The sequence below is a fragment of the Lichenostomus cassidix genome, chromosome 6 (assembly GCF_008360975.1).
Source record: "Lichenostomus cassidix isolate B80296 chromosome 6, HeHo_3.0, whole genome shotgun sequence".
Classification (NCBI taxonomy): Eukaryota; Metazoa; Chordata; class Aves; order Passeriformes; family Meliphagidae; genus Lichenostomus; species Lichenostomus cassidix.
Genome location: NC_139487.1, coordinates 19,138,619 through 19,160,930, shown reverse-complemented (window position 1 = coordinate 19,160,930; position 22,312 = coordinate 19,138,619). Strand labels below are relative to the sequence as shown.

The window sequence follows — 22,312 nt, the reverse complement described above, 5'->3', positions numbered from 1 at the left end:
GTCTGGCAGACTTTGTTCAAAGACACTTTCTGCCTTGCTTTCTGTCCAAGGTTCCATGTGGATTCACTGGAAGCACACATTTGAGCTGCATTTTAGCTTTACCTGCTTGCACCTCGAGGAGGCACTCTGGGAGGCCTTTCTGGGAAAGGAAGCCTCTCTACTTGGTGAGGAACTGGGCTGCGGCTCCTTATTGTTTCTGGGACTTCATTGTCCTACAAAATGAAAAGAAGTATTTACAGAACAGCAGAATTTGGTTATTGGTAGCTTCACAAAAGGAGTGGCTACATTTTGGCCATTTCTGCAAATGCAATGCCAGTTCTGAGCTCCTTTTTTTTCTTTCTTTTTTGCATGAAAACAAAGCCATGTACTTAAGGACAGCAGAGCAGGACATAGCAGAGGTGAGAGCTTACCTCACTGTCCCCTTCCATCCCACTGCTGACACTCAATACACTCCGAGTGCTGGAGCGGTTACTTGCACTACCTGGAGTGAGTAAGCAAGAGAAAAACTGATTATTAAATGCTACTGACTTAAATGCAAATCCCTAACTCAGGGCTCTTTCTAACTTCATGCTTAATTCTTGCACACATAATTTAATGTTTGTTTAGATTAATTTATTTTCACTGTTTTTCTTCATATGTTCAGGATCCAAGCAACAGCATTTCATGCAACACAAACCACAGGACCAAACCATTCAATTATGTTTTCTTTCTGTAAGACTTCTGCCTTACCTTTATCCAGTCTTCTGGTCAAATACTCACAACCATAATCTAACTGAAAAGATCCAGTGCCAATATCACCTGGCAAGTCAGGCAAATATTTTCACAAGGATTACACACCCAACACTTATGTACATTTAAATTATCAGTCCCTGTATCTTTAACAGCTGCATGAAGGTAGATGGCTCTGAGCACTGTCACATATTCATTCATTAAGAGTAAGAGACTGCTTAAAAAGTTGCTGCTCCAAATAGCTGCTTACTACCTCCTCTTACAACAATCCTTCCTCATCACAAGACTGTTTCCTAGTCTATTTCCAAGCTAAAACCAAGTTTGTTCAAACAACCTTCAGCACCCATCTATGCAAACCCATTTAATTGTCATGGACTCAGAGTAGGGATTGTTTTTGCTATCAGTCATGGCATCTTCAAAGCTGAGAGCAACTCACAAACATATCCTACACTGCTATGGCTTGTTTCAGTGATTAACAGATAACATTCTGTAGGGCTGTGAAATACTGGGACACTAATATTCAGAAACCTCTATATTTAAATGGTAGCTAGAGAGGTTTTCTCCTAAGATGCAGTCCCTCCCTGCTAGCTTTGGTAAGTCTCAGCAGCTGGTACAAACAGCAGCACTTAAGAGTGCTAAACACTGTGGTATGGTCCATTCTCACAATCACACCATGAGAAAGAGCTCCAAGCTGCACACAGCAAGCTCTGCAGACTTGTTAACACTTCTCACATCTGCTTGTATGCAAGTTACTGGCTCAGCCAGCTGCCTCTGGCACATATTCTGGATGCATGCCAGCTGTATCTTGCCAAGAGTTACAAAGGTAGTAACCTCACAGGAACTCGGGTTTCCTTTCAAAGGACCAAACTGATCCTAAATGATTTCTGCAAGAATTGCTCAGTCTGCAGTAAAAGCAAAAATACAGGGATTTAATTTGCACAAATTAAACCTAACCAAAAGGAAAGATAATAAAAATGTGCAGACTGCCCAAGTCACTCAAGAGGTCCCAATGAAAAATGCTGTCCTTTATGTACAGCATTTGAAGAAACAACATGTAGAGACTAGTTTCCAGCCTGAAATATAACTGCCCTTCAGGCCAGAAGAGCACACAGCCTGCTGGGTGCCACAGCATGGGAGCATCCTTTCCAGTAAGAGAGCAGCTGCCATCTACTTTTAAGAACTGAAGACAGGTGGTATGCCTTCCCTGAGAAGGCTGAAGGAAATCTTGCTCAGCTTTCAGGTTCTTCTCCTGCAGAGATGCAGACAAAAGATGCCCAAAACACTTAATGCACACCTGGACTTGCTTTTACAGTTTTGAGAACAGCTGGCCTGAGACATGCAAGGTTTGGGGTGGCACTGTCAGTGCTGGGATTCAGGAACAGAAGTCCTGTCCCCTGGGCTGACTCCACAGTCATGCTGGGGAAGTGTTTTCCATCCAGCTTTCCTGTACAAACAGTGACACTCAGAGCTTGCTTACTAGTTGTGCTGGATGTGCTTTCTGTTTTCCAGTCTCCTCGCTTTAACTCCTTCTTCGGTGGAAAAATGTTTTTCCTGGGGGTGTATTCATATATTCCACATTCTGGTTTCCCTGAAGTATTATGAGAACGTCGAATGGGTACTGTAATTTCCAAATCTGGAAGGGAAAACAAACAGCTCAGAAAGGTCTATGCAATTATAGCCTCCAAGAGACAGTTTTGCACTTAAGAACAATGTTAAACACAATTGCATAAGGGCAATTATAACTGCTCATGTGCCCACAGATGTGAGCATCCTTTTCTTGACTGTGAAAGTGAGGAGCAAAGCAACTTCCCTGTGTTTTTGCCAACTGGCACATGAATGTGCATATTAAAATATCACATAACCACAATACACAGGGACACATTTCTGCCTGAAGGACTTATTAGTATGGTTAGCTGTTTTATTACCAGAGAATATCAGAATCAAAGACTGTTACCTGCACTTTTGTCTTTTTTTTGCTTCTCCATTTGCCTCCTGGTTATACTGTCTCGTAGACGTTTCAGATTTTCCTAAAAACATCACAAAATATTCTTTTCAGGGCTTTGGATAAAGGAAGGTGAGCGGCTTTCTGACAAAACCAGTATTAGATTTTAGGTAACTTTGCAGTCAAGCTGTAACAAAGCTTGCTAGACCTGGCTGAAGTCCAAACCATGTCAACAGGTTTTAATCTATTCCTTTCAGAAACCCATGTATGCCTTTCAGAAGCCAAGTTTTTTCTGATGTTCATTATGTATGTTAGGGTCAAGTTCACACACTCACTGGCAGCTGCAGATAAGCAGCAGATTGGGTTTAGAACTCCCTCTGTTTTCTGTTTGCACTGTGACACTGGCACAGAAACTAGACCCACAATCAAGTAACTGCACAATCCTTTCTGTAGAAATGAACAGGGACAGAAATGGCTGCCATGTGTCCCAGAGTATGAGGGACAACTCAGAATTCAGGATATCCACAATGAAGAAAGAGAGGACACACGGAAATGTAACTGGGAGCAAAGTCTCTTCACCATTGTGTGGCAGCATACTACGCCTTACAATACAAAAGGGTAGGGAGAAAAAAGACAACTTTTTTCAGCAGTGAAGTATGTACAGATCTGAGAGAAGGAAACCCCTGAATAGGTAGAAAAGCAGATGAAGCAATTGCTCTACCATGAAGCAAAATTTGGAGCAGAGACTTTGAAAGCTGCTCATGGCATGGGGCACAGAGCATGCCGCACTTCATTTCTTCTACATACATTTACTGAAGTAGCACTGTGTTCTTCACTAATTAAAAATGGGACTCCTCTGACTGTTTCTGGGTAGAGAGAACCTTTCCAAGTAAGAATCAGGAGAAAAGCCTTGCCTTTGTTCTGCAGCTTCCAAAGCAACATCACCCACTGGAGACCAGTGTGAGAGCAGAATACCACAACATGAACAAAAGGTTCCAAAAGAAGCAGGCAGTAATTTTTAAAAGGGAGTCTCACTCTAACTTGAGAATGAAAATTTTAAACTGTGATAGTGCCACCAGTCCTTATGTCACTGCTGCCAACAAAAGGACTCCTTCATTCAGTTAAGCCACCCAAACACTCTGCTTTTGCTAATGACAGTTGCTAGATCTTGCCCAGCTGCAAAGAACAGTCCTGTAGTCATTAAGAAACATTCAGGAGAAATTGGATCATCTATCAACTAGGACTTTACAGCCAATACACCACCTGGGACACAGAGTCTTCACTGATCCAAAATGGATGAGACCTGACAAGCTAAATGTCCATCACAGAAGTCCCCTGCCACCAGGGAGGCGCTAGGTGACCTAGCCAACTGGATTTGATCCAATTCCTTGTATACAGCTCTTCAAAAACAATACTACTGCAAGACAAACAGATATGTAAAACTGCTACCTGCTTGCTGCTTACTGGAAGCAACTCCCCCATGGCAGGAGAGAACTCTGCTAGCGGGGGAACTATGTTAGCAGTCTTCCTGGTCAACCAGGAAATAAACATAGCACACTGAGCAGCTTGTGATATACACCTAGAGAGACAGTTGCATTTCTTAAACAGAGGTGTAAGTCTGTACCTGCTGGAACCGGAATGATTCTGATCTCTTTTTCTGGTTCAGCTGCCACTCCTTAAAATGAAGTACAGCTTCATCCACAGTGAGGATACCCATTTTCACTTGCTCCTGTAACGTAATCAGCTGCCGTTGACCTGGGGTTTTCATTCCAGCAAATGGATCATATATGCTTGATTGAGACAGGTCCCTTACAGGCCTGACTATGGTCTCTGAAGAGAGAACATCAGCAAAAATATTATTAAACTAGTGGCATCTGATTCATCCTTCCTCACTGAATACAAAGAGATCAAGTGCCCTTGATACAGCAGACATTAAAAAAAGGAATTAAAAAAAAGGTATTACAAACTGTTTCCTAAGAAGTGTTTTCTTCTTAGGCCATCCTGCTATTTGTCAGGTCTAAAAGCCCAGCTGAAAGGTAGCCTTGTACACAAATATATCCCAGGGATAAGCTCTGCTCTTAAAAACATAATTTAAATAAATAATACAAAACATATTCCTTAAGTGCCTTGCTTCCTCAGCAATTCACAAAACAGAGCTTTTACCTTAGCCATCCCAAAGCTAGACTCAGGTAATCTGTGTCATTTAAGTCCAGAAACTGAAAACTAATTCTACAGATGCTGGCATTTTCTAACTAATTTGTAACATAAAGAAGATTTCCCAAGACATGGGATGTGCTCCCCTCACACTCTGCACTTACAAAAGTTTCCAGTGTCACAAAAGGTCAAAAAGATTGGGTCATTCATAGAAGACTATTATCCTCAGAGCTTTGTAAAATAGTCTATTCTGTCATATTTCAGGCAAATGAAGCTACCTCAGCAGATCTGCTTTTGGATTACTGAAAGGATTTTCAGAGTGAACTTCTGACTTACCTTTCTTAACCCTTCCTCTATGGACATAAAGATTCTCAGGTCTTTGAGCCTTCTGTGCAAAAACTGCAAAAGAAACATTCCTTAGATACTGAAACGCATCTCATGAAGACAGAAATAACAAGGATGAATGTGGCAAGCATACACAATTCTGCACTGCTTTCCAGCTTCTGTTACCCTTCTAAGTCTATTGAAGAAAACAAAGATTTGTACAGTAGAATTATCTTTCTATTGACCTCAAAGAATTTAGCTCAGCCACCTCTAAGAGAAATCTGGACATGATTCCCCCATAGTCCTGTCATAGGGGGAGGGAGAAATCACTGAAATTACTCTCTCACATGTCATTGTGGTTCTTGTTAGAATGTTTACAGTATATGACCAAGATTTCCGAAACTGCCTATTAAACTAAGAGGAACTTTCTTCCTCAATTTCAATAAAACCCCATCTCAGAGAGAGGTATTGAGGTGTAAAATGTCCTATACAAATGCAGTTGAATCAACGATATCATTACAGACCAGCAGTGTCTCAATTTATTAGCTTGATTGTGCCTGTATAATATCTTGTAATATATTGTGTCTTATAATATCTAAATAGGATCTTTCCTATTTAGTTGGATCTGTTTATACCATTTGGGGGTAATCTGTCATACTACTGCTTTCATGAAGAGCAAGCTTAGGCCAAGATCCTGCGATATAACATCCCCACATTTTCAGAGTAGGCAAAAGATGAAAAGCAGATATGGAGCTGGATCCCAAAAGTAATCCAACTCCAGAGTCAAATAATCCAGGGATCCTAGCATTTATTTGGCAACTGGAGCCCATGCCAATGCCATTCTATAGTTTACTAGTCTATATTTCCACTGGTGACCAACTCACTTTTGGAGATGTACAGCTCATTGTCTGGCTGTGGAGGGCTAGATTCTGGTCTTGGAACAGGAACTGGAGGTCTGTTAGCCATTTCCTGTGGAAAAGGGTCTTGGTCCACGGAGTAGTACACATCTTCACCATACTGCTCGTGACCTCCTTCCTCGGAATCTGGCACATCCATGCTACCGCCTGTAACAGAGCAGAGTTAGTAGGAGTAACAACCTGGCCACTTCACTAAACACTGGATCCCTCCAGATGCATTATGTACCACATTTTTACCAAGCTGGCCATTTCACAGCCAAAACCATCCAGTTTTGCAGTGACTTAAATGGGCCAAAGACCTTCATGACAGGACTTGATGAAGCCATTAATATTTAGTAATATGTAACTGTTTGCCACTATGCCTGTCCCATCTTTTTTGGTAAAGAAATACTGAAGAATCTAGTTCTTTTTAAGAACTTGAGGAACAGTTAGTTTAATTAATTTCAGTTAATTAACATACTTTAATAGTGAACAAATCAAACAGACCACTGGTTTCCAAAAGCTGTATTTGATGGTCTACAAAGTATTACAGAGTTAGTCCTTTGTCTGAAGCAAGCAAACAGTGTGGACTATCTCCTATCCTTAAGTGCTCATGGTGAAATCTCAGGTTCTATGTATTTGCTTTAATTGTGCTACTGCCATCCTTCCCCCAAAATAGGTCTCACCTTCTAAAAACTTGCGGAGCATTGAGTCTTTTGCATTAAGAGAAACTTCATCTCCAGCAACTGGAGTGTCTGGTTTGGATTGAAGCATCTCTACATCTGAAAAAATAAAACCAGAAAGATGAACCTGTTAACTATATCCTTAAATATATGACACAATATAATATAATAAAATGGTGTGGTATTTCTGACTGGACCTTTGGGTTTATGGTGACAGTCAAAGAAGCTGGGCAACTGACTAGGCCTTTTCCTCAAAAAAGGCTTCCAAGTTGCTATGTTCAGTTCACTCCGCACAAATCTTTTCTAGATGCCTGATGCTTACATTTGATGGTGACTAACACTGCTATTGAGAACTTCTGACAAGACTTCAGGCAGGCACTGAGTTTTGGCTATTATTGAGAGTGTGTTGACCAGGTGAAAGTTTTGGCCTCTGTACAGTGCTCCTGAGAGGAAGCCATGTGAGACTTGAAAAAACAAGACATTAAAGGCAATTTTCCCATGACACATAAGACAGTGTTTGTTTTATTTATTGGAATAAAGTCAAAACAGTTGCCTAAGATAATTACTTAGATCTGGATGGTGTTTAGAAGATCAGATAATAATTCAGTATTGGGAAAGGACTGACAACAAACAGTAAGATACTTTGTTAATTGAGTGTTTTGACATGAAGAATTCTGATTTTAAAGAAAAAGGTCAACCACATCGTAATGCTAAAAGTAATCTTAAAATGAAAATAAAATGTTAGGTAACCATGTTTCTAATTATATTATAAACAAGAATGATATAAATGGACTGTTGAGGCTTACTGATATTACTGAATTGTTGTGACATATCTATTACTATATCATAGATCAGCTATGCAAACTAGATAGTTTGGATTACATGTGAGAATATGAAATACTTTTAATTCATTACAATGGCTTCAGTCCTGTCACCTTATTCTCAAACAAGTTCCTGCCAGGCAAATTGACCCTGTGGTATCTAACCATCCTTTGATCAGTCTCTGAAAAACTATAGTGGAAGCACATTTTGATCACAATAAATGGGCATACTGCCACAGTATGGCTACATCTAAAATAGCCCCAGTAACGTACTCTACACCACAGCCATATCTACTCACAAAAGGGTAATTCCTAGAAAAAGTACCTTAATAGAATTATGATTTCCTAGTGAGCCATCCTCACAAACCTTCAGGTGAGTACAAAAGCTTGAATCCTTTATTTGTGATGGCAGTTATAAACCAGCCAGCACTCCCATTAATTTCAGTGGCAGTTTGTCTGTATGCTGGTATTCTAAATGACATTGAAACACCTTCCCTTTGAGAGAACCAATCTAGGTGCCGAGAACTGTGCCAATATAAATGTACTTGTTACAATACAGGTAGATTTCAAGCACTGTTCAGACAAGCTGTTAATATTCTTTAGGTAAAGGCTAACAGACCACATAAGGAAAATAAAAGACTCCTGAATGGAAGGCAGCAGACCTTTTTGTGCAGAGGCAACAAACTAGAAATCCACAAGAAGCAGGAAAGAGAGGCTTTTCAGAGTCCAGTTCAAAAGTGCTAAATTACAGGGAGCTTGATTTGAATATGTAAAAGAGAATTCCCTGAATAGTTTCTGGGAGATCTGGGCATTTCAGGCCTGGAAGAAGGTAAGTTTGCCCTAGTAGTGTTGAGCTTGTTTTTAAACCCTCCACAGGCTTAGTCAATCAACCCCATTCAGAGGTGCACTGATTACAGGCAGGCCTTCCAAACATGTAGAAACTCTAACTCTAGTTACTGCAAACAAGAACAGCATTGTTCCTTGCAAGTCCAACCCAATTTGCTGCTTATCTCCACCTGAAGGCAGAATAGTCCCGGTTTTGGTAGCAAAACTATCCCTGCAGCAGCCAACAATACTTTGCAGAAAAGAGTTTATGATTTCAAGCAAAGAACCAACACAGTCTTCTGGACTCCAGAAGCAACAAAATATGGTTTGTAGTATCATTTAACCTAAATAAGGAGAAAAACAGCCCAGGACCAATATGGCCCATAAGCAAAAGTGTTTCAGAAAGGAAGCTTTCCCCCTGCAGTGGCATACTTAAAAATTGCAGAAATACTAGAAGTCCTTAAGGAGGTATTTAATATATAAAAAGCCAGATTCTCTCCTCATCATGGGACTCATAAAATACATCAGTGGGATGAAGTCAGACCAAATAGACTGGTGAGTAAGAACAGTAAAGTTACAATTACTTAACACAGGTACTTAATTTGGTATCTTCAACTGGCCTCACTGAATATTAGTGGAATAATGAAAATGTTAAACATACACATATTTATCAGAATTACCTCTTTATTTTTAGCAATAAGCCAAGCAGATTAGAATAATGATTTTTCAGTTATAATGTTTTCAGTACATGTATTTCTAGATGTTCACTTTCTTTTGCTTTTAAGTTGTCGAGCTAGAAGCTCAGCTCTTGTCTTTCAGTTTCCCAGTTGACAGGAAAATCACATCTTAAATAGCATTCTTTTCTGTCAGTGTGAGAATGTTCCCAGGTACCTGGTCCTCAGGAGGAAAAAGCAGGACATGGTAGAAAATTTAGGTTCATTTCTATATGCTAATTTATTTGCTCAGGGTTCAGCAAACAACTGATGAAACACTGAAGAAACAGCTCTTCATCTTGTACACTAGCAGTTAAGAAAAGGTCTAGAGCAATTTTATCAGTCAGCCAATGTTAGAACTGCAGCACAGTTTCCTTGTGGTGAGAGCAGAAAAGCTGTAAAAGGCACTACTGTGTCTAAGAGAGCCAGGGATCTGAGCCATCTGATCTAAAGGTGTCTCTGCCCATGGCAGAGGGCATGGACTAGGTGAGCTTTAGAGGTACCTTCTAACCCAAGCCATCCTGTGATTATATAATTCTATGAATATACATACAAAGATCTTCTGCAGCACCCGGGACAAATCCAGCCATGGATTCATAAAGCTCTTCATCGGAGCCTGGATTCAAGGAACATTTCATCAACAGATCAGTGGACAAATGAGCCATGGACTCATAAACAGACTCATCCTCCTCGCCTTGCATCAGCTCTTCCTTAATGTGACTCTTTAGCATATCAGCAGTTTCCTGGAGAGGAAGGAGGGCAAGGAAAAAAAAGTTCAAGTCTCATTTAAACAAAAAATCTGGAGAATAAAAGCAAGCAAAAGGTATCTCACTTTTTCATCATTGATGGAAAAAACCTCTGAAGACAGCTCATTTCCAAAGATTAAGCCTTCTCAAATTACTTCAATCCCCACTGCAGCTGTCTGGGACAAACTTTTGAGCTGTATGTTATAATAATAGGTAACTAAGGTGAAACAAGGGGTGCTGACACGCTCTGAGTAGCTATTACAGCCTCTCACCCCATCACTTTCATGTCCTACCCAATGTCTGCAAACTCCCAGAACATAAGCGCAGCTCATTCTAAAAATACAAATGCTTGTCAAAAGCTATTTTGGGGCAAGTATAGCTAACCATAAGGGGGAAAGCTTATCACATGCAAAGCACCTGCAATATAGCAAAGTTTTAGCTTTGATGTAGATTCAGTTTCAGTTTCTTGGCATTAGCAGAAGCATCTAACACCCAGAGTGGGAGTACACAGACCCTTTTCTGTGATATTAACAGGAAACCTCACAGCAGGCAGCAGTTCATGCAATACAGGCAACTTCTGATTCACAGGAGAGCAGAACCCTTTCTTAAATATTTGCAATATAGAGCGGGGGGGAAGGCAGATCTTCACCAAATCACACACAAGGGAGCAAAAGGTAAAGCTTCATCCCATTCTTCTTTCCAACTTCCAATTACGTCACAAGTATAGCCATCTTAACAGCTGCAGTACTACAAGATATTCTTCCATCCACAAATGCCAACTCATAGGCCCTCAATCCACAGGGCATGTGTGTCAAAGCTGTCTACACATGTTTCCCTCCACAGTCAAAATGGAGGGTCAGGCCAGTAGCTCATGCAATACTTTACAGAGGTGCAGAGGAACCTTTTCCGGAGAGAAAATTAGGTGAGTAAAGAGGTTTACTGGGATTTCCAGATACCCATAAATACTTGTGATACTGGTCACACAGATGATTTATGTGCTTTGTACTGTGCTGCACAAACAGCTTGAGTCAGTAAGCAGGATCTACTCTAAACACAGCTCTGTCACTGTGCTAATGGAACGAATATGGGAGGAGCACAGTACTGCAATGAGAAGTTGGAAGGACTTCTTGCACATCTCTCACCCTGACGCAAAGACTTGCATCACACAATTTACAGTTTCTGCAGCCCTCCTTATCTCAGGATATTCATTATCTCAGAATATGAAATTACTCTTATTTAGCTCTAATGTATAATGTCCAGAAGCAAGGCCCAAGTCCAAGAACTACCCAAGCCTCCTGAACAGGGCTTAACACTACTGTAATTGGCTGGCAGAGCCACACTAAGGCTAGCAGATCTATCAGCCAGCATATAGACCATATTAGGGACAATTAAACACAACTTTTCAACCTAAAGCAAAGGTAAATAAAATTCATGTGATCTGAGTCAAAGAGCTCCTTGTTATTTTGAAGCTTACAGGCCAGAAACAGCTCAAATTGAAAAGAAAGGATAAACTCCATGCATACCCAAGTACTGCACAGAAACAATTGCTTGGTGCAGCTGGAGTCAAGTCTATGTCATAATCTGGAAAAGTCAGTGTTGTTTTCTAGGGATGGGTTTAGCCCAAAGAGAAATGAATTGTCAATTGGGATCTCTGATAGAGCAAATAGGGAATGGACAGCCGTATCAATGCAGGGAGAAATGGGTATCAAGGGGAACAGGCAGACTACACAGATCAGCTGTAAATGAGCTAGTAAGCAATCCTGACTGTACTATGACTAATAAGAGAGCACCTCAGATTGTATCTTCCCAAACATATTCTGTTCCTATATTACTCCCTAAAGTAAGCTGGATGAAGGGGCAGTTTTCCCCTTCATCAGAATTAGAAGAGAACACCAGGCACTAACCACATCCACTTCATTAGATGGATAGATGAATGGAAGCCAGCATGGCAGTCTCTGCTTCCATGTTACTTGCCCAGTGCAAAAGCCCCAGGAACTTCTGTGGCTCCAGAGATGCACCTAACTCTCCAGCCTCAAAGCTGTCAGTGTGTGTGGATGTGTGTTCTACATCCTACCACAGCACACTGCACACTTGATCACCCCATCACTCCTGCTGAAGTAACACTAAGTGCCAAGCTCAGTGCCAGAGCCTGCACCCAGTGTGGGACAAGGCAGAAAGATTGCTGTGTTTCCTCTTACCACATATTCATCAATGAATTGGCGGAGATCCTTAAAGCCATGCTTTTCTGCTATGGTGTTTGGATAGTGGCCATACTTGTTGGCTACACTGTAGGCCTGCAGCGCTCCAGGGCATGTAAGCAGCAAGGCAGTAAGGTTCTTCAGCCCGTATCTTGCAGAGAAGTGAAGCAGTGTTGGCAACTCTTCATCCCTCTGATCTGTGAGGACAGGAGCTCATTAGAACATAGGTTTTTCTCTAGTTGCGACAGAGCCAGTAGGTAAGAAACAAAATTCCTAGCAAACACACCAAAGCAGTTGTAAAATCCCTGAAAGGTATATATATGGTTTCAAAATGGAGCTAACAGCACAAATTATCTAATGCATCTCCAGGCTTAAGGCTTATAACCTTTTGTGGGAAATATGGCACTATAATAGCTTAAATGTATGTAGGATCACAGGTTTGCTAGGAATTCTTACAACATCATCATAAAAAGACTGCACACCAACCCAACTACTCAGTGCCCACTGTGCACTTTAGACTCATGGGGTTTGGGGAAAAGCACTGGGCTGTGGAGAAATGGCACATGGGACAGACAAGAAAGCAGAAAGTCTGGGAGACGTTTGGGGAGCATTATCTTTTCACTCTAGTTTGAAGCTGTCTACATAGCATCTGCCGCAGTGCAGAGAAGTGAGAATGATGCATGTAATAAAAAGAGGCAATCCCTTTTCTATAGATGTCACCAGAAATTTAGCTTCCTGCCTGAGATCCACGTTTTTCGAGACAGCCTGTGCAGATACCACACACTGCAGTGTTATGGTGCTTCAAGGTAAAATTGATACAAACAAAATCTAAAATATACCAAAAATCTTGAAACTTACTTGCTGTCATATCTTCTTCTTCCAGCTGGTTGATTCCAAAGAGGTGCAGACCACTGGCAGGAATGTTCTTCTTGAGTGACTCAGTCAATAGTTTGTCCAGGGCCTCTATGCTGTATGGCACAATTTTAAAGGCCTACAGATAAATGGAAAATTATTTTGTTTGATAGAGTCTGGAGATTCAGTTAAGATGAGATTTATATGGTGTTTTTATTATTTAACAGAATCAGAAAACAGTAGGTATAAACACTGAAGGCAGAAAGGTTCAGGTCAAGCAAAGAACTTCAGTAGGTTCCTGGTGCAGAAACAGAGTACCATCTAGCTGAACAGATGAGAACTGTATAGTCCACAACATAACAGAGCACAATGAGAAAGTTACTCATGCAACTGGAAGCACAGAAAACTTGCTTTCTACTTTATTGGCAGGTATACCCTTACTTCTGAAACTGCTCCAGTGAAGTGTCACTCCTGCTTTAAGTATGCACTACTCCATTTTGAATTGTTCTGGTAGACACTCTGAGTCTGGCTTTTGAACTGCTTCTTTGCCACTGGGAAGCATGCATATTCCCTAAGCAGAGGCATCAACCAGTACCAACTGCTCCACAACTTGAACTAAAACGCAATGGAAACACAGTCTCCCCTGCCCCAGATATATTTGGTGACTAACGAGGCTACCCTGTAGGCTTCCACTACCTGGCAGATCAGGGACATGCAGGCAAGCAACAGGGCAACATAGCAGAGAACTTCCTTGTGCAAGCTTTACCCCTCTAATAGGGTTCAGGTATCTCAACTGGGCAAAACAGAATAGGAAAACTGGGTGACTTTATTGAAGTAATTGCTAAGAATGAATGAATCATTTTATGTTACTCTGCTTCCTCCAGCTAATATGAATCTTTGCTACTATTCATATCATTTTCAAGAACGCCTAGGTACAAATTCCAAAACAATTTATTTCTTTATGGTACTTTCTGTTATATCAAGTTCTGTCATTCTAATCTTTTCAAGTCATCAAGGTCTAAATGTGAGTGTTGATTGACTGCATTTTTTTTCTTAGTTTGATAACCTGACTCACCTTAGCCAGCTATGTGCTCCAGAGACAAAAAAAAAAAATCCATGCTTTCAATAAAAGGGGATATTAGAGTTATGTGAAAGTCCCTAAATAACCTTGCATTTCTTCATTTCAGAAGAGCTACTTCATGGCAAGCACTTTTGCTCATGCCCACTTGTCCAGCCTCTGAAAGAACTGGTTTCCAAAGCAGCTGTTTGCTAAAGTCCTTACCTGGCACATGAACTGTACAGGGTTGGCTGCATTAGCCAACAGACTGCTAATTTCCTCCATGTCAGTATGGTAAGTGACACTTGTTTCTCCCACCATCAAGTCCCCTGAATATATCTGCAGAGGCACTGTCCCAGAGGTTAAATCTTTAAAAAGGAAGAGCAGAAATCACCATTAGAACAAACAATGGGCATGAGTTTGCATGACTTACTGTGAGGACAGGAGGGGTTTGGATATACTGCCAGATGGACAACAAAATTATTTCTGCTATACTGAATTAATGAAGAGTCATGAAAAGAGTCATGACCTTGGTCGGAACACTAGGTAGGAAAGTACTTTGGAACTACCTTCTTTATAGCTATGTCAGTGCATGTGATCTGCTAGGTCTTCAGCTAAGAGTAGACTGGACCGCTAATATTAAAAGTACTCCGCCTCAAACTAGAAAGCCTCACATCTCTCCACCCCTGACTTCTCTTCTTTACATGTCTGTAAAGCCCTACCATAAATACAAGAGCTGGGGAAGAAGGGGAGAGAAATCAGAAAAGTCACTAGGGATTTTTCAACTTCCGTCAGCCTCACTAGTCTCTGAATAAAATCAATTAAAAAGAATTCCAGCTTTGCAACTTTATGCACAGGATTATCTTCTACCTGCATGCTGGAGCTTCTTAATGTTTAGTTTACTGTGCATTTGTAAGTCAGAACTTTCTCTTTGAAACAGATATTTTGAATCCCACTGAAATTAGTCTTTCCCTGTTAACAACTCAGGAAACGATGAAACACAAAGGAATTAAAATTTTTTTCTCTTACTGTTAGAAACTGCAGAGCTTACATTGTACACTCCATCAATGTGAAGGTCATGTTTTTAATTCAAAGTACAAGTTAGTTTCCAGGTCAGTGTTTATACTGTAAGTCTTGACTTAAGACAGATTAAATTAAGCATTATATATTGGTGAGGTCACCTTTAAATCAACCCACTTCACTGACTTCATGGGAGCTGCTATAGTGACTGTTAGTCTCAATTCTAAGAGAATGGCACAATGATTCCTTCAAGAGGACAGACCAAAGTAGATTAAATAAAATAATGCTGGGAAAATACTGTCAATCTTTACGGCTGTGAAATCGTGCCCCTAAAGTTTAGTGAACCTAAAGTTTCGAAAATGTAAATATTTATAGAGTGACAGAACCTATCTAAATTAAAAGGCAAGCCAGAATAAATAGTTTCAGCTCTGATCACAGAGATCATTACACATTAAGCACATGCCACTATAGTCATCCAATTATTTACTGGCACTTACCTTCTTTCTTGGTGCCCTGCCAACGCTAATGTGGTGGTGGTCATAACACACAGTAAAGTTCAAAGTGCTCTACAAGCTGCAATCTGCTCTCGGAACTCCCAGCAAGGTGTTTCCACCCTTCAACCCTACCGCTGCTGAGGGGAAAACAAAGCCCACAAACAGCAGTCTCTCAGCTCCTCATCACAAAACTATCACAGGCGAGAATGAAAGTTTGAGATTTTTCCAGCCTCGAGATTTGCTGCATTGCAACATTTACCCTTACCCCTCTGGAACTTCTCAGGATAGGCAGGTTGATATAGAAAGGAAGAAATGGGGAAGGGAAGGGGGGAGAAAAAAAGTCAACCCAGCTTACTTGGAGCCTTCACAGAGATAGTGTACTCATTCTCCATCTCAGCCAGCACACGCACAGAGGATGCATTCTCTGGAGAAAATTCAACTTCAGTTTTCATTTCACCATCTAGTTTACATTTCATGATAATATAAACCGTTGTCTGCACCTAAGACAAAAGGCATTAGAACACACAGGTTCACAATATAAAACCACTTACTGAGTTAAGTCCATTTTCAAGGGCTTTTGTCCTCATTGCAACTAACACGTGAATTACCATTTTCACAGTTTTGAATTGTTTCCAGGAGCATCTTCCAGTCACACACTAACTGGGCAGGGGGCTTCTGTTACAGCTTGCACCAGCACAGATACAAGCATTAAACTGATAAAATTCCAGATTTATTAGATAGATTTATAAAATTATTAAGGCTAGATTTATAAAATTATTTTGTTTCAACTCTATCCATCTTATCCCTTAAGCAGCGCAGCCACATTTTAAACAGAAACAAAAGGAAAAAACTTAAGACTCTTTCCATCTGAGGCAATACTATAGTAAGAAGTGCTGGTTTCCAGCAAGAAGCCATGATCCAAGCTCTTCAGAGTCATTTGCAAGGCATGCACCAGAATTGTCATATTAGACTGGTTCCTGATTGTGGAGGTAATTGGTTCATTACAGTCACGTTACTCCACTTGCCACCAGAACGGAGGAAGGGAAGAGTGTGAACCTGTCTCACAGCACCCAAGCCAAGCAGCTATGTTAATGAGACAGTCATTAAGTGACACCACAGCCTAGACAACACTAAGCATTGCATGTTATCAAGCTATTCCTAGGCCTGGAACCAAGCTCATGAAATGGAGACACTGAGGACAGGGGGCTGAGAAGGAAGGTAACAGAAAAGGAATTCAGGACTAATTCCCTGGCCTGTAAAGCTGACCATTACAGAGCAGCATAATGAGCAGCTCACAGTAAGAACATAGCCCAAGGAGTAGCCATACAGTACCCCACATTGTATGCGGCTGGGCTGCACCACTGGATGGTCCCCAGTGCTCTTGGATGATCCATGTTCTTCACTCATGGCAAGTCTGAGGGAGTCAATGGGATTCTTCTCGTCTTCTGTTTCTGTATCAGTCACAGAGTCACAGCCTGAGTCTAAAATAAAGTGTACAGAGACCTGTTACATCACTCCCCGTGGCTGAAAATGCCTATCACACATATCCACCCTGAAAAACAGCCAGGAAGGTGGTGGGGTGGAACTTGCTACTCCTCTCAAAGTAATGGTCAGAAAAGGGGATCTAGTTGAAGAAAGGGAAACCACAGAGTTTCCTCTTTTTTTCTGTTAAGAGGATTTGAGGGGCAAATTCACAGACATAAAAGTGGTAGAGTATCACTGAATATGCTTATGGAACAAACAACAATGCCACTCTTTGCTGAGCTGGGTAGTCCCCTCCCATGTTAGACAGGAAAATTAGCACGTGAATGTCTAATATAAGAATGACCTACATCTGAACTAATCTGACTCAAGCAGCACTCTGATACACTGTAGGATGGGCAGCAGTCTTTAGTGTTACTTTCCTAAAGTAAATGATGAAAAACAGTTTTTCTGTCATATCAGTAGCATCTTTCATTTTCTCAATCCTGCTTACCACAACTCCCAAGTTCATTACTGCATCAAAAAATAAAACATGAAGCAGTAGTCTGAAGGGGTTCTGTTCCTTGAGCAAGAACTATAAGCTCCAGTATCTGTTCAAGAGAGAAATTAAAAAGTACCAGAACCTTTGCATTGAAAAGTAACAGCACTTTACCTAAACAGAATCAATTAGAATAAACAGATGTAAGCCTACAATACGTGTGTAGCAAACAATGTTCTCATTCCCAAAACTGGCATGGATACTTCTGGAAGTGCAAACAAACTGAATTGATACCACTGGCTGGAAAAAACCCTAGCCAAAATGAAAATAGATTACCTATCCCTGCCAGGAAATCATTTTCTCAACAAGAGAGAGGAAATAAAAGACAATTCTGGATCTACTTCGTACATAACAGGTTTTTTTTTTTTAGCTAGTTTCTACTTCTTGATTCACACAGTTCACACCATCCCCCCCCCCACCCCATCTCCCAGAACATAGGGTGAAAAATCACTGACTCCATCTTGTCAGAAGACTATCATGAATTCTTAGAACTACCTCCTCTGGCCAGAATTTCCCAAACTTTGGAAGACTGTGGAGCAGTCAATGATTTAAGACAACATTTTGGAAGTTATGTGTTATTAACTACTTAGTATAAAACATATCTGTAAAGAATAGTATGAATTATTTACTAGATAAAATCTCAGATGTGGACTGTAAGAGTTTTTGTATTAGTAAGAAATATTCTATTTAAAATGCTCAGTCCTAATGAGAAAGACCTAAGTGACCAACTGTGCTGTCTAACCTGTGGCATTCATACAGTGAAGCTGCCAAGAATTCAGATTTTACTCAGAATCCCCCAACCTCTGAGTACATCAAATTTCCAGAAATTAGGAGAGCCAAAGTTACTGTAAGTGGGCCACCATTAGGAGTTCATGTCTTCCTAGTTTCAAACTGAAACTAGAAGTCAATCAGGAATTTAAATCTAGACTTTATATCATTAGTATTAGTATTAATATTAGTATTACCACCACCAAAGACTTAAACTTAGTATATTTGAAATGCGTTGTCACACACTATTTTTTAATAGTTTCAATACATTTAAATGGGATTTTAGGAATTACATGAAATCAACTTTGCTTTCAGGAGACAAGTTTTAAGCCACAGAACTTTAGCAAATCATTCTGTAGACTGAAATCTTTTTAATGAATAGTGGTGTACATACACTTAATTATGTGAATCTCTCCATGAGGCAAATAAGCCTACTCACATGAGTACACGTAGATGGCTGCTTTGATGTTTGCTGTAGAAAGAACAGAGCCAAAAATTTGCAGCTCTAAAGTTCAAGAAAGGCATGACCACAAACATCAACATTTCTTAAACAAACCTAGAATACATGCAATCTAGCAAACAGATTTTAATACTACACCAAATCTGAAGATTTGGCTAAGCAACTGCTTTGACACAAGGCTGAAGGCTGTACTGAAGGTGGTCTTCTGGATTTTAAAACAGTGGCACCAAGTATTAGAGAAAATTAACTGAGGCATTATATTCCTTAATTCAGTATTTCACTCAATACTGTTTAAAGCCATCAGCTGCAAGAACCAGACCCATTTTATGAACCATTCTCTTAGAGAAACAGAGACCGCTCCCACGTGAAGTGCCAGGCTGCCCTGCTGCATACAGGAGAAAATAAAGTAGCACTGGTCCCACATCCTTCCCTTATATGACTGTTATCACATCAGGTGCTTGGCATATGCAGAGCAAGATGCCATGTCCTTTTGGAAGAAGCAACTGTTACTAGAATAGTGTCTCTGTAATCTCTGTTGGTTACTTCCAGTATGACCAAATCAGAAAGACTAAGCTCACAGCAGATGAGAGAGCCAATGATGACCAAAACACAGCAACACATTGATGTTCCTGCAACATATGCACAAATGGGCACTAACCAGAATCTTGATCCTCTAGGCATCATCCCCAATCCAATATGGAGCCCTTAGTGTGGTAATTTTTACCTCACTTGGCCAACGTGCTCCTTTTCAGAGAAAAATCAAACTAAAGCTGTGTATCTCAGCTACAACATACACAGTAAGCAAGGATAAAAAGGGGGGCAAGGAGAGAACAAGGCCCCCAGTCTCTCTGCTTTAACAGTGTTATTTGATACTAGAAGCAATTTTGCAGATAAAGAGTAACTAGTGCTTTTAAGAAGCTCTGGCATTGCACTTCTGCATTCTTGTAACAGAGTTGACTGCCCAAAGGTCATGTGAACACAGAGCTATTAGGTAATACAGGAAGAAGCAAGCAATGTTAATCAGTAATTGGATTAACAGCTGATGGAACAGGCACTGAGTTTCAGGTATGAATTATTCATCTGTTTTTTCATTCAGAAAATACTGAAATTGCAAAGTATCAAATTCCCACATAAGCAGTGATGTTATGAATCATCTTGCAAGTTCCAATCCTGTGGTACTGACAGACTCATGAACATGCAATCATTGGAAGAGGAAACCATCCCATAACATCTGATAATATCCATGCTCTAAAGCATTGTTAGACCAGGCTTCCCACTCACTAAGATACTTGAGTAATGACAACCTATTTGCATATACAGATTCAGCAGTTATAACATTGTAATAATACCCAGGCTAGAGAGGCCATCACTGAGAAGATCAACAGACTCATTAAAGTTAAGGGAATACCTGAATTAAGTTTCTCCATTAGCAGGTGTTATAGGTCAACAGCTCGTGGTTATAAAAGGTTCTCACTTTCTGTTCCCCCTTAAACAGAGGCTACCTCAGGCCTCACTTGACAGTCTGTGAAATGCTTGTGAGAATAGCAGCTAGGGGAGGAGATGCGGTCCAAGAAACCCAACCACATTTCCCCTTGAAGAACAAGCCCCGCTTCAGGAGGCAGTGGGGGCTGAGCTGCAGAGAGCAGCCCCACACCCTTCTTGCCTGCCCTGCTGGGTTACTTGCACAGCTGCCCTACAGAAACTCACCCCACGGAAAAGCCAAGGGAAAATATAGGCATGGACAGGTGCTTCAAGAGCCATTTTGCAGCTTTGGAAAGTCCTCTGAAGCAGCCAGTTATTTTGACCTGCTGGAGTAGAGCACGCACAGCTCGCCCTGTCATCCATTTCCTCTTGGCGAAGCTGGCGGGCTATCGGCATGGAGCTGACAGCTGTGGTTTCTCACAAGTCAGCCCTTACACCACAGGACATGTGAATGCTTGGAAGAAGTCAGCAGTCTGTCCAGACCCCTCTATCACCCAGATATTAATGCAAATGGCACAACTGGGCAACAGCTTGTCTCTAGAGGCTCTGCATGTGCAGAGCAGCCCCCACACTGCCACATGTAAACGCCTCCCATTCTGTCCATCAACCAGTTGAGACAATTAGCTTTCATGAGGCCTCAGACTTCCATCTCACCATGCCCAGGGCAAGAGGGAAGACCCTCAAAGAGAGCTCCTGCTTATAAATGAAGCTTGCAACTGGTCAGGATTCTTTCCCAAGTGCTAACAAGGACATTAAGTCTCCCAGAGCAACTCCAGCTACACTTGCAAGAAGCAAAGTACTGACAAGTAGTCAGGGAAAGCAGGGAAAGTGATCTTTCATCACGCTAACATCAGAGCCCCTGCTTTACCAACAAGATAAATGCTCATCAGAGAAACATCTTGTGATAAGCCCTCAGAACTGTGTTACACTGTAGTAGCATTTCCCATTTCAACTGAGTGGAGAGAAGCATGTAGAAAAGCAGCAAGAAAAAACACAGGAAAATATAATACTTTGTAAATCTGTCCATACAGAACAAATAAAGTATAGGACATCTCCTCCTCCTCTCCAAACCCCTCACCCCAAGCAGTTCATCTACAAGCACAGCATCTATAAATTCTCACTTCTGGAAAGAACACAGTCATGGTTTCATATGTCATGAAAAGTTGCAAACTACAATAAACTATTTCTCATCCTCCAACAAGGAAACAAGGTGTATTTTACTCTGTCAAGTTCTGCTGAGGGTCTTGCAGGTCTAGTGGTCAAGCTGTGACTGGATCAAGTGTGTAAACCGAAAGATCTCACTGGGGTGCACATGAGAAGGACAGAGACAGGAAAGACTTTGAGAAAGAAGCAGCATTCTGGCCACCCAGACAACAGACATTGTGTACATTATCAAAATCTCAAGCAAGAGAGGCTGGAATAGTTCACTTCCACTACTTCTGGCAGAAAGAGAGAACACATACTGACAAGGTATATGCATGCCTTATGACTTTCAACAGTGCCAAGAATCACATATCCATCACTGATTCAAGTCTTCCTGAGAAGCCACAGGTAAGAAACATGAGCATCCAACTTGCTGATTCATTATCCCCTCTTGCAGTACCTCCTGACTTGAATTTAAGCACAATGTGCCACACTTGCATGACAGGAAAGACAGTCCCCATAAAAGCCTACAAAGATGGAACTCCACCTCAGAGAGCTGGGTAGCTGTTTTGGAAACATTTCAACAGGAGATCACTGTTAGACTGAAGATGTGGTTCTACAAGTGCCATCAATAGATCTAAGACCACTGAAAGGGCACTTATGCCCTCCTCTCCTTCAAATAACCTCTCTTGGAATACTACCATTGCAGTCCAATGCCACACCAGATCACCCAGACAGACAAAAGATGGAGAACGAGGCAAATGCTGTTTTGCAGCACTCCATGCTAAGGTCAGCCTATGCCACTGATGAAACTTACCCCTGGGAAACTCAAGATCCACTATTATTCTCAAGTCACTTTTGAAAAACAGGTCAAAAGTTTTCTGAGGTAATAACAAACAGCCATGAAAATCATTAAAAATGCAACCCTGGAAGCAAAAACAGCTGTCCAAGTACATATGCAAGGTCTGCAATATAACCTGAATTC

At 41.0% G+C, this 22,312-nt stretch overlaps 1 protein-coding gene across 3 annotated transcripts in view; it reads right to left on the bottom strand.

The window, feature by feature from the left end:
* Nucleotides 1-22,312, bottom strand: part of PIK3AP1 (phosphoinositide-3-kinase adaptor protein 1) — a 39,483-nt gene that overhangs the window by 4,894 nt on the left and 12,277 nt on the right. For 2 of the 3 annotated variants that reach the window (XR_014853225.1, XM_085065449.1), the window contains exons 3-16: nt 16,787-16,935; nt 15,810-15,954; nt 14,166-14,308; nt 12,890-13,022; nt 12,032-12,228; nt 9,641-9,830; nt 6,732-6,827; nt 6,034-6,213; nt 5,162-5,224; nt 4,296-4,501; nt 2,684-2,756; nt 2,207-2,362; nt 411-481; nt 103-212 (exon numbers count right to left, since the gene is read on the bottom strand). Coding sequence is in view for 2 of the 3 variants with exons in the window: in XM_085065449.1 (XP_084921575.1) it covers nt 103-212; nt 411-481; nt 2,207-2,362; nt 2,684-2,756; nt 4,296-4,501; nt 5,162-5,224; nt 6,034-6,213; nt 6,732-6,827; nt 9,641-9,830; nt 12,032-12,228; nt 12,890-13,022; nt 14,166-14,308; nt 15,810-15,954; nt 16,787-16,935 (1,912 nt within the window). In the remaining variant the exon portion in view is untranslated. Of the gene's footprint in view, nt 1-102; nt 213-410; nt 482-2,206; nt 2,363-2,683; nt 2,757-4,295; nt 4,502-5,161; nt 5,225-6,033; nt 6,214-6,731; nt 6,828-9,640; nt 9,831-12,031; nt 12,229-12,889; nt 13,023-14,165; nt 14,309-15,809; nt 15,955-16,786; nt 16,936-20,110; nt 20,192-22,312 lie in introns of those variants that run through there. The other variant, XM_085065451.1, reaches the window with a different exon arrangement.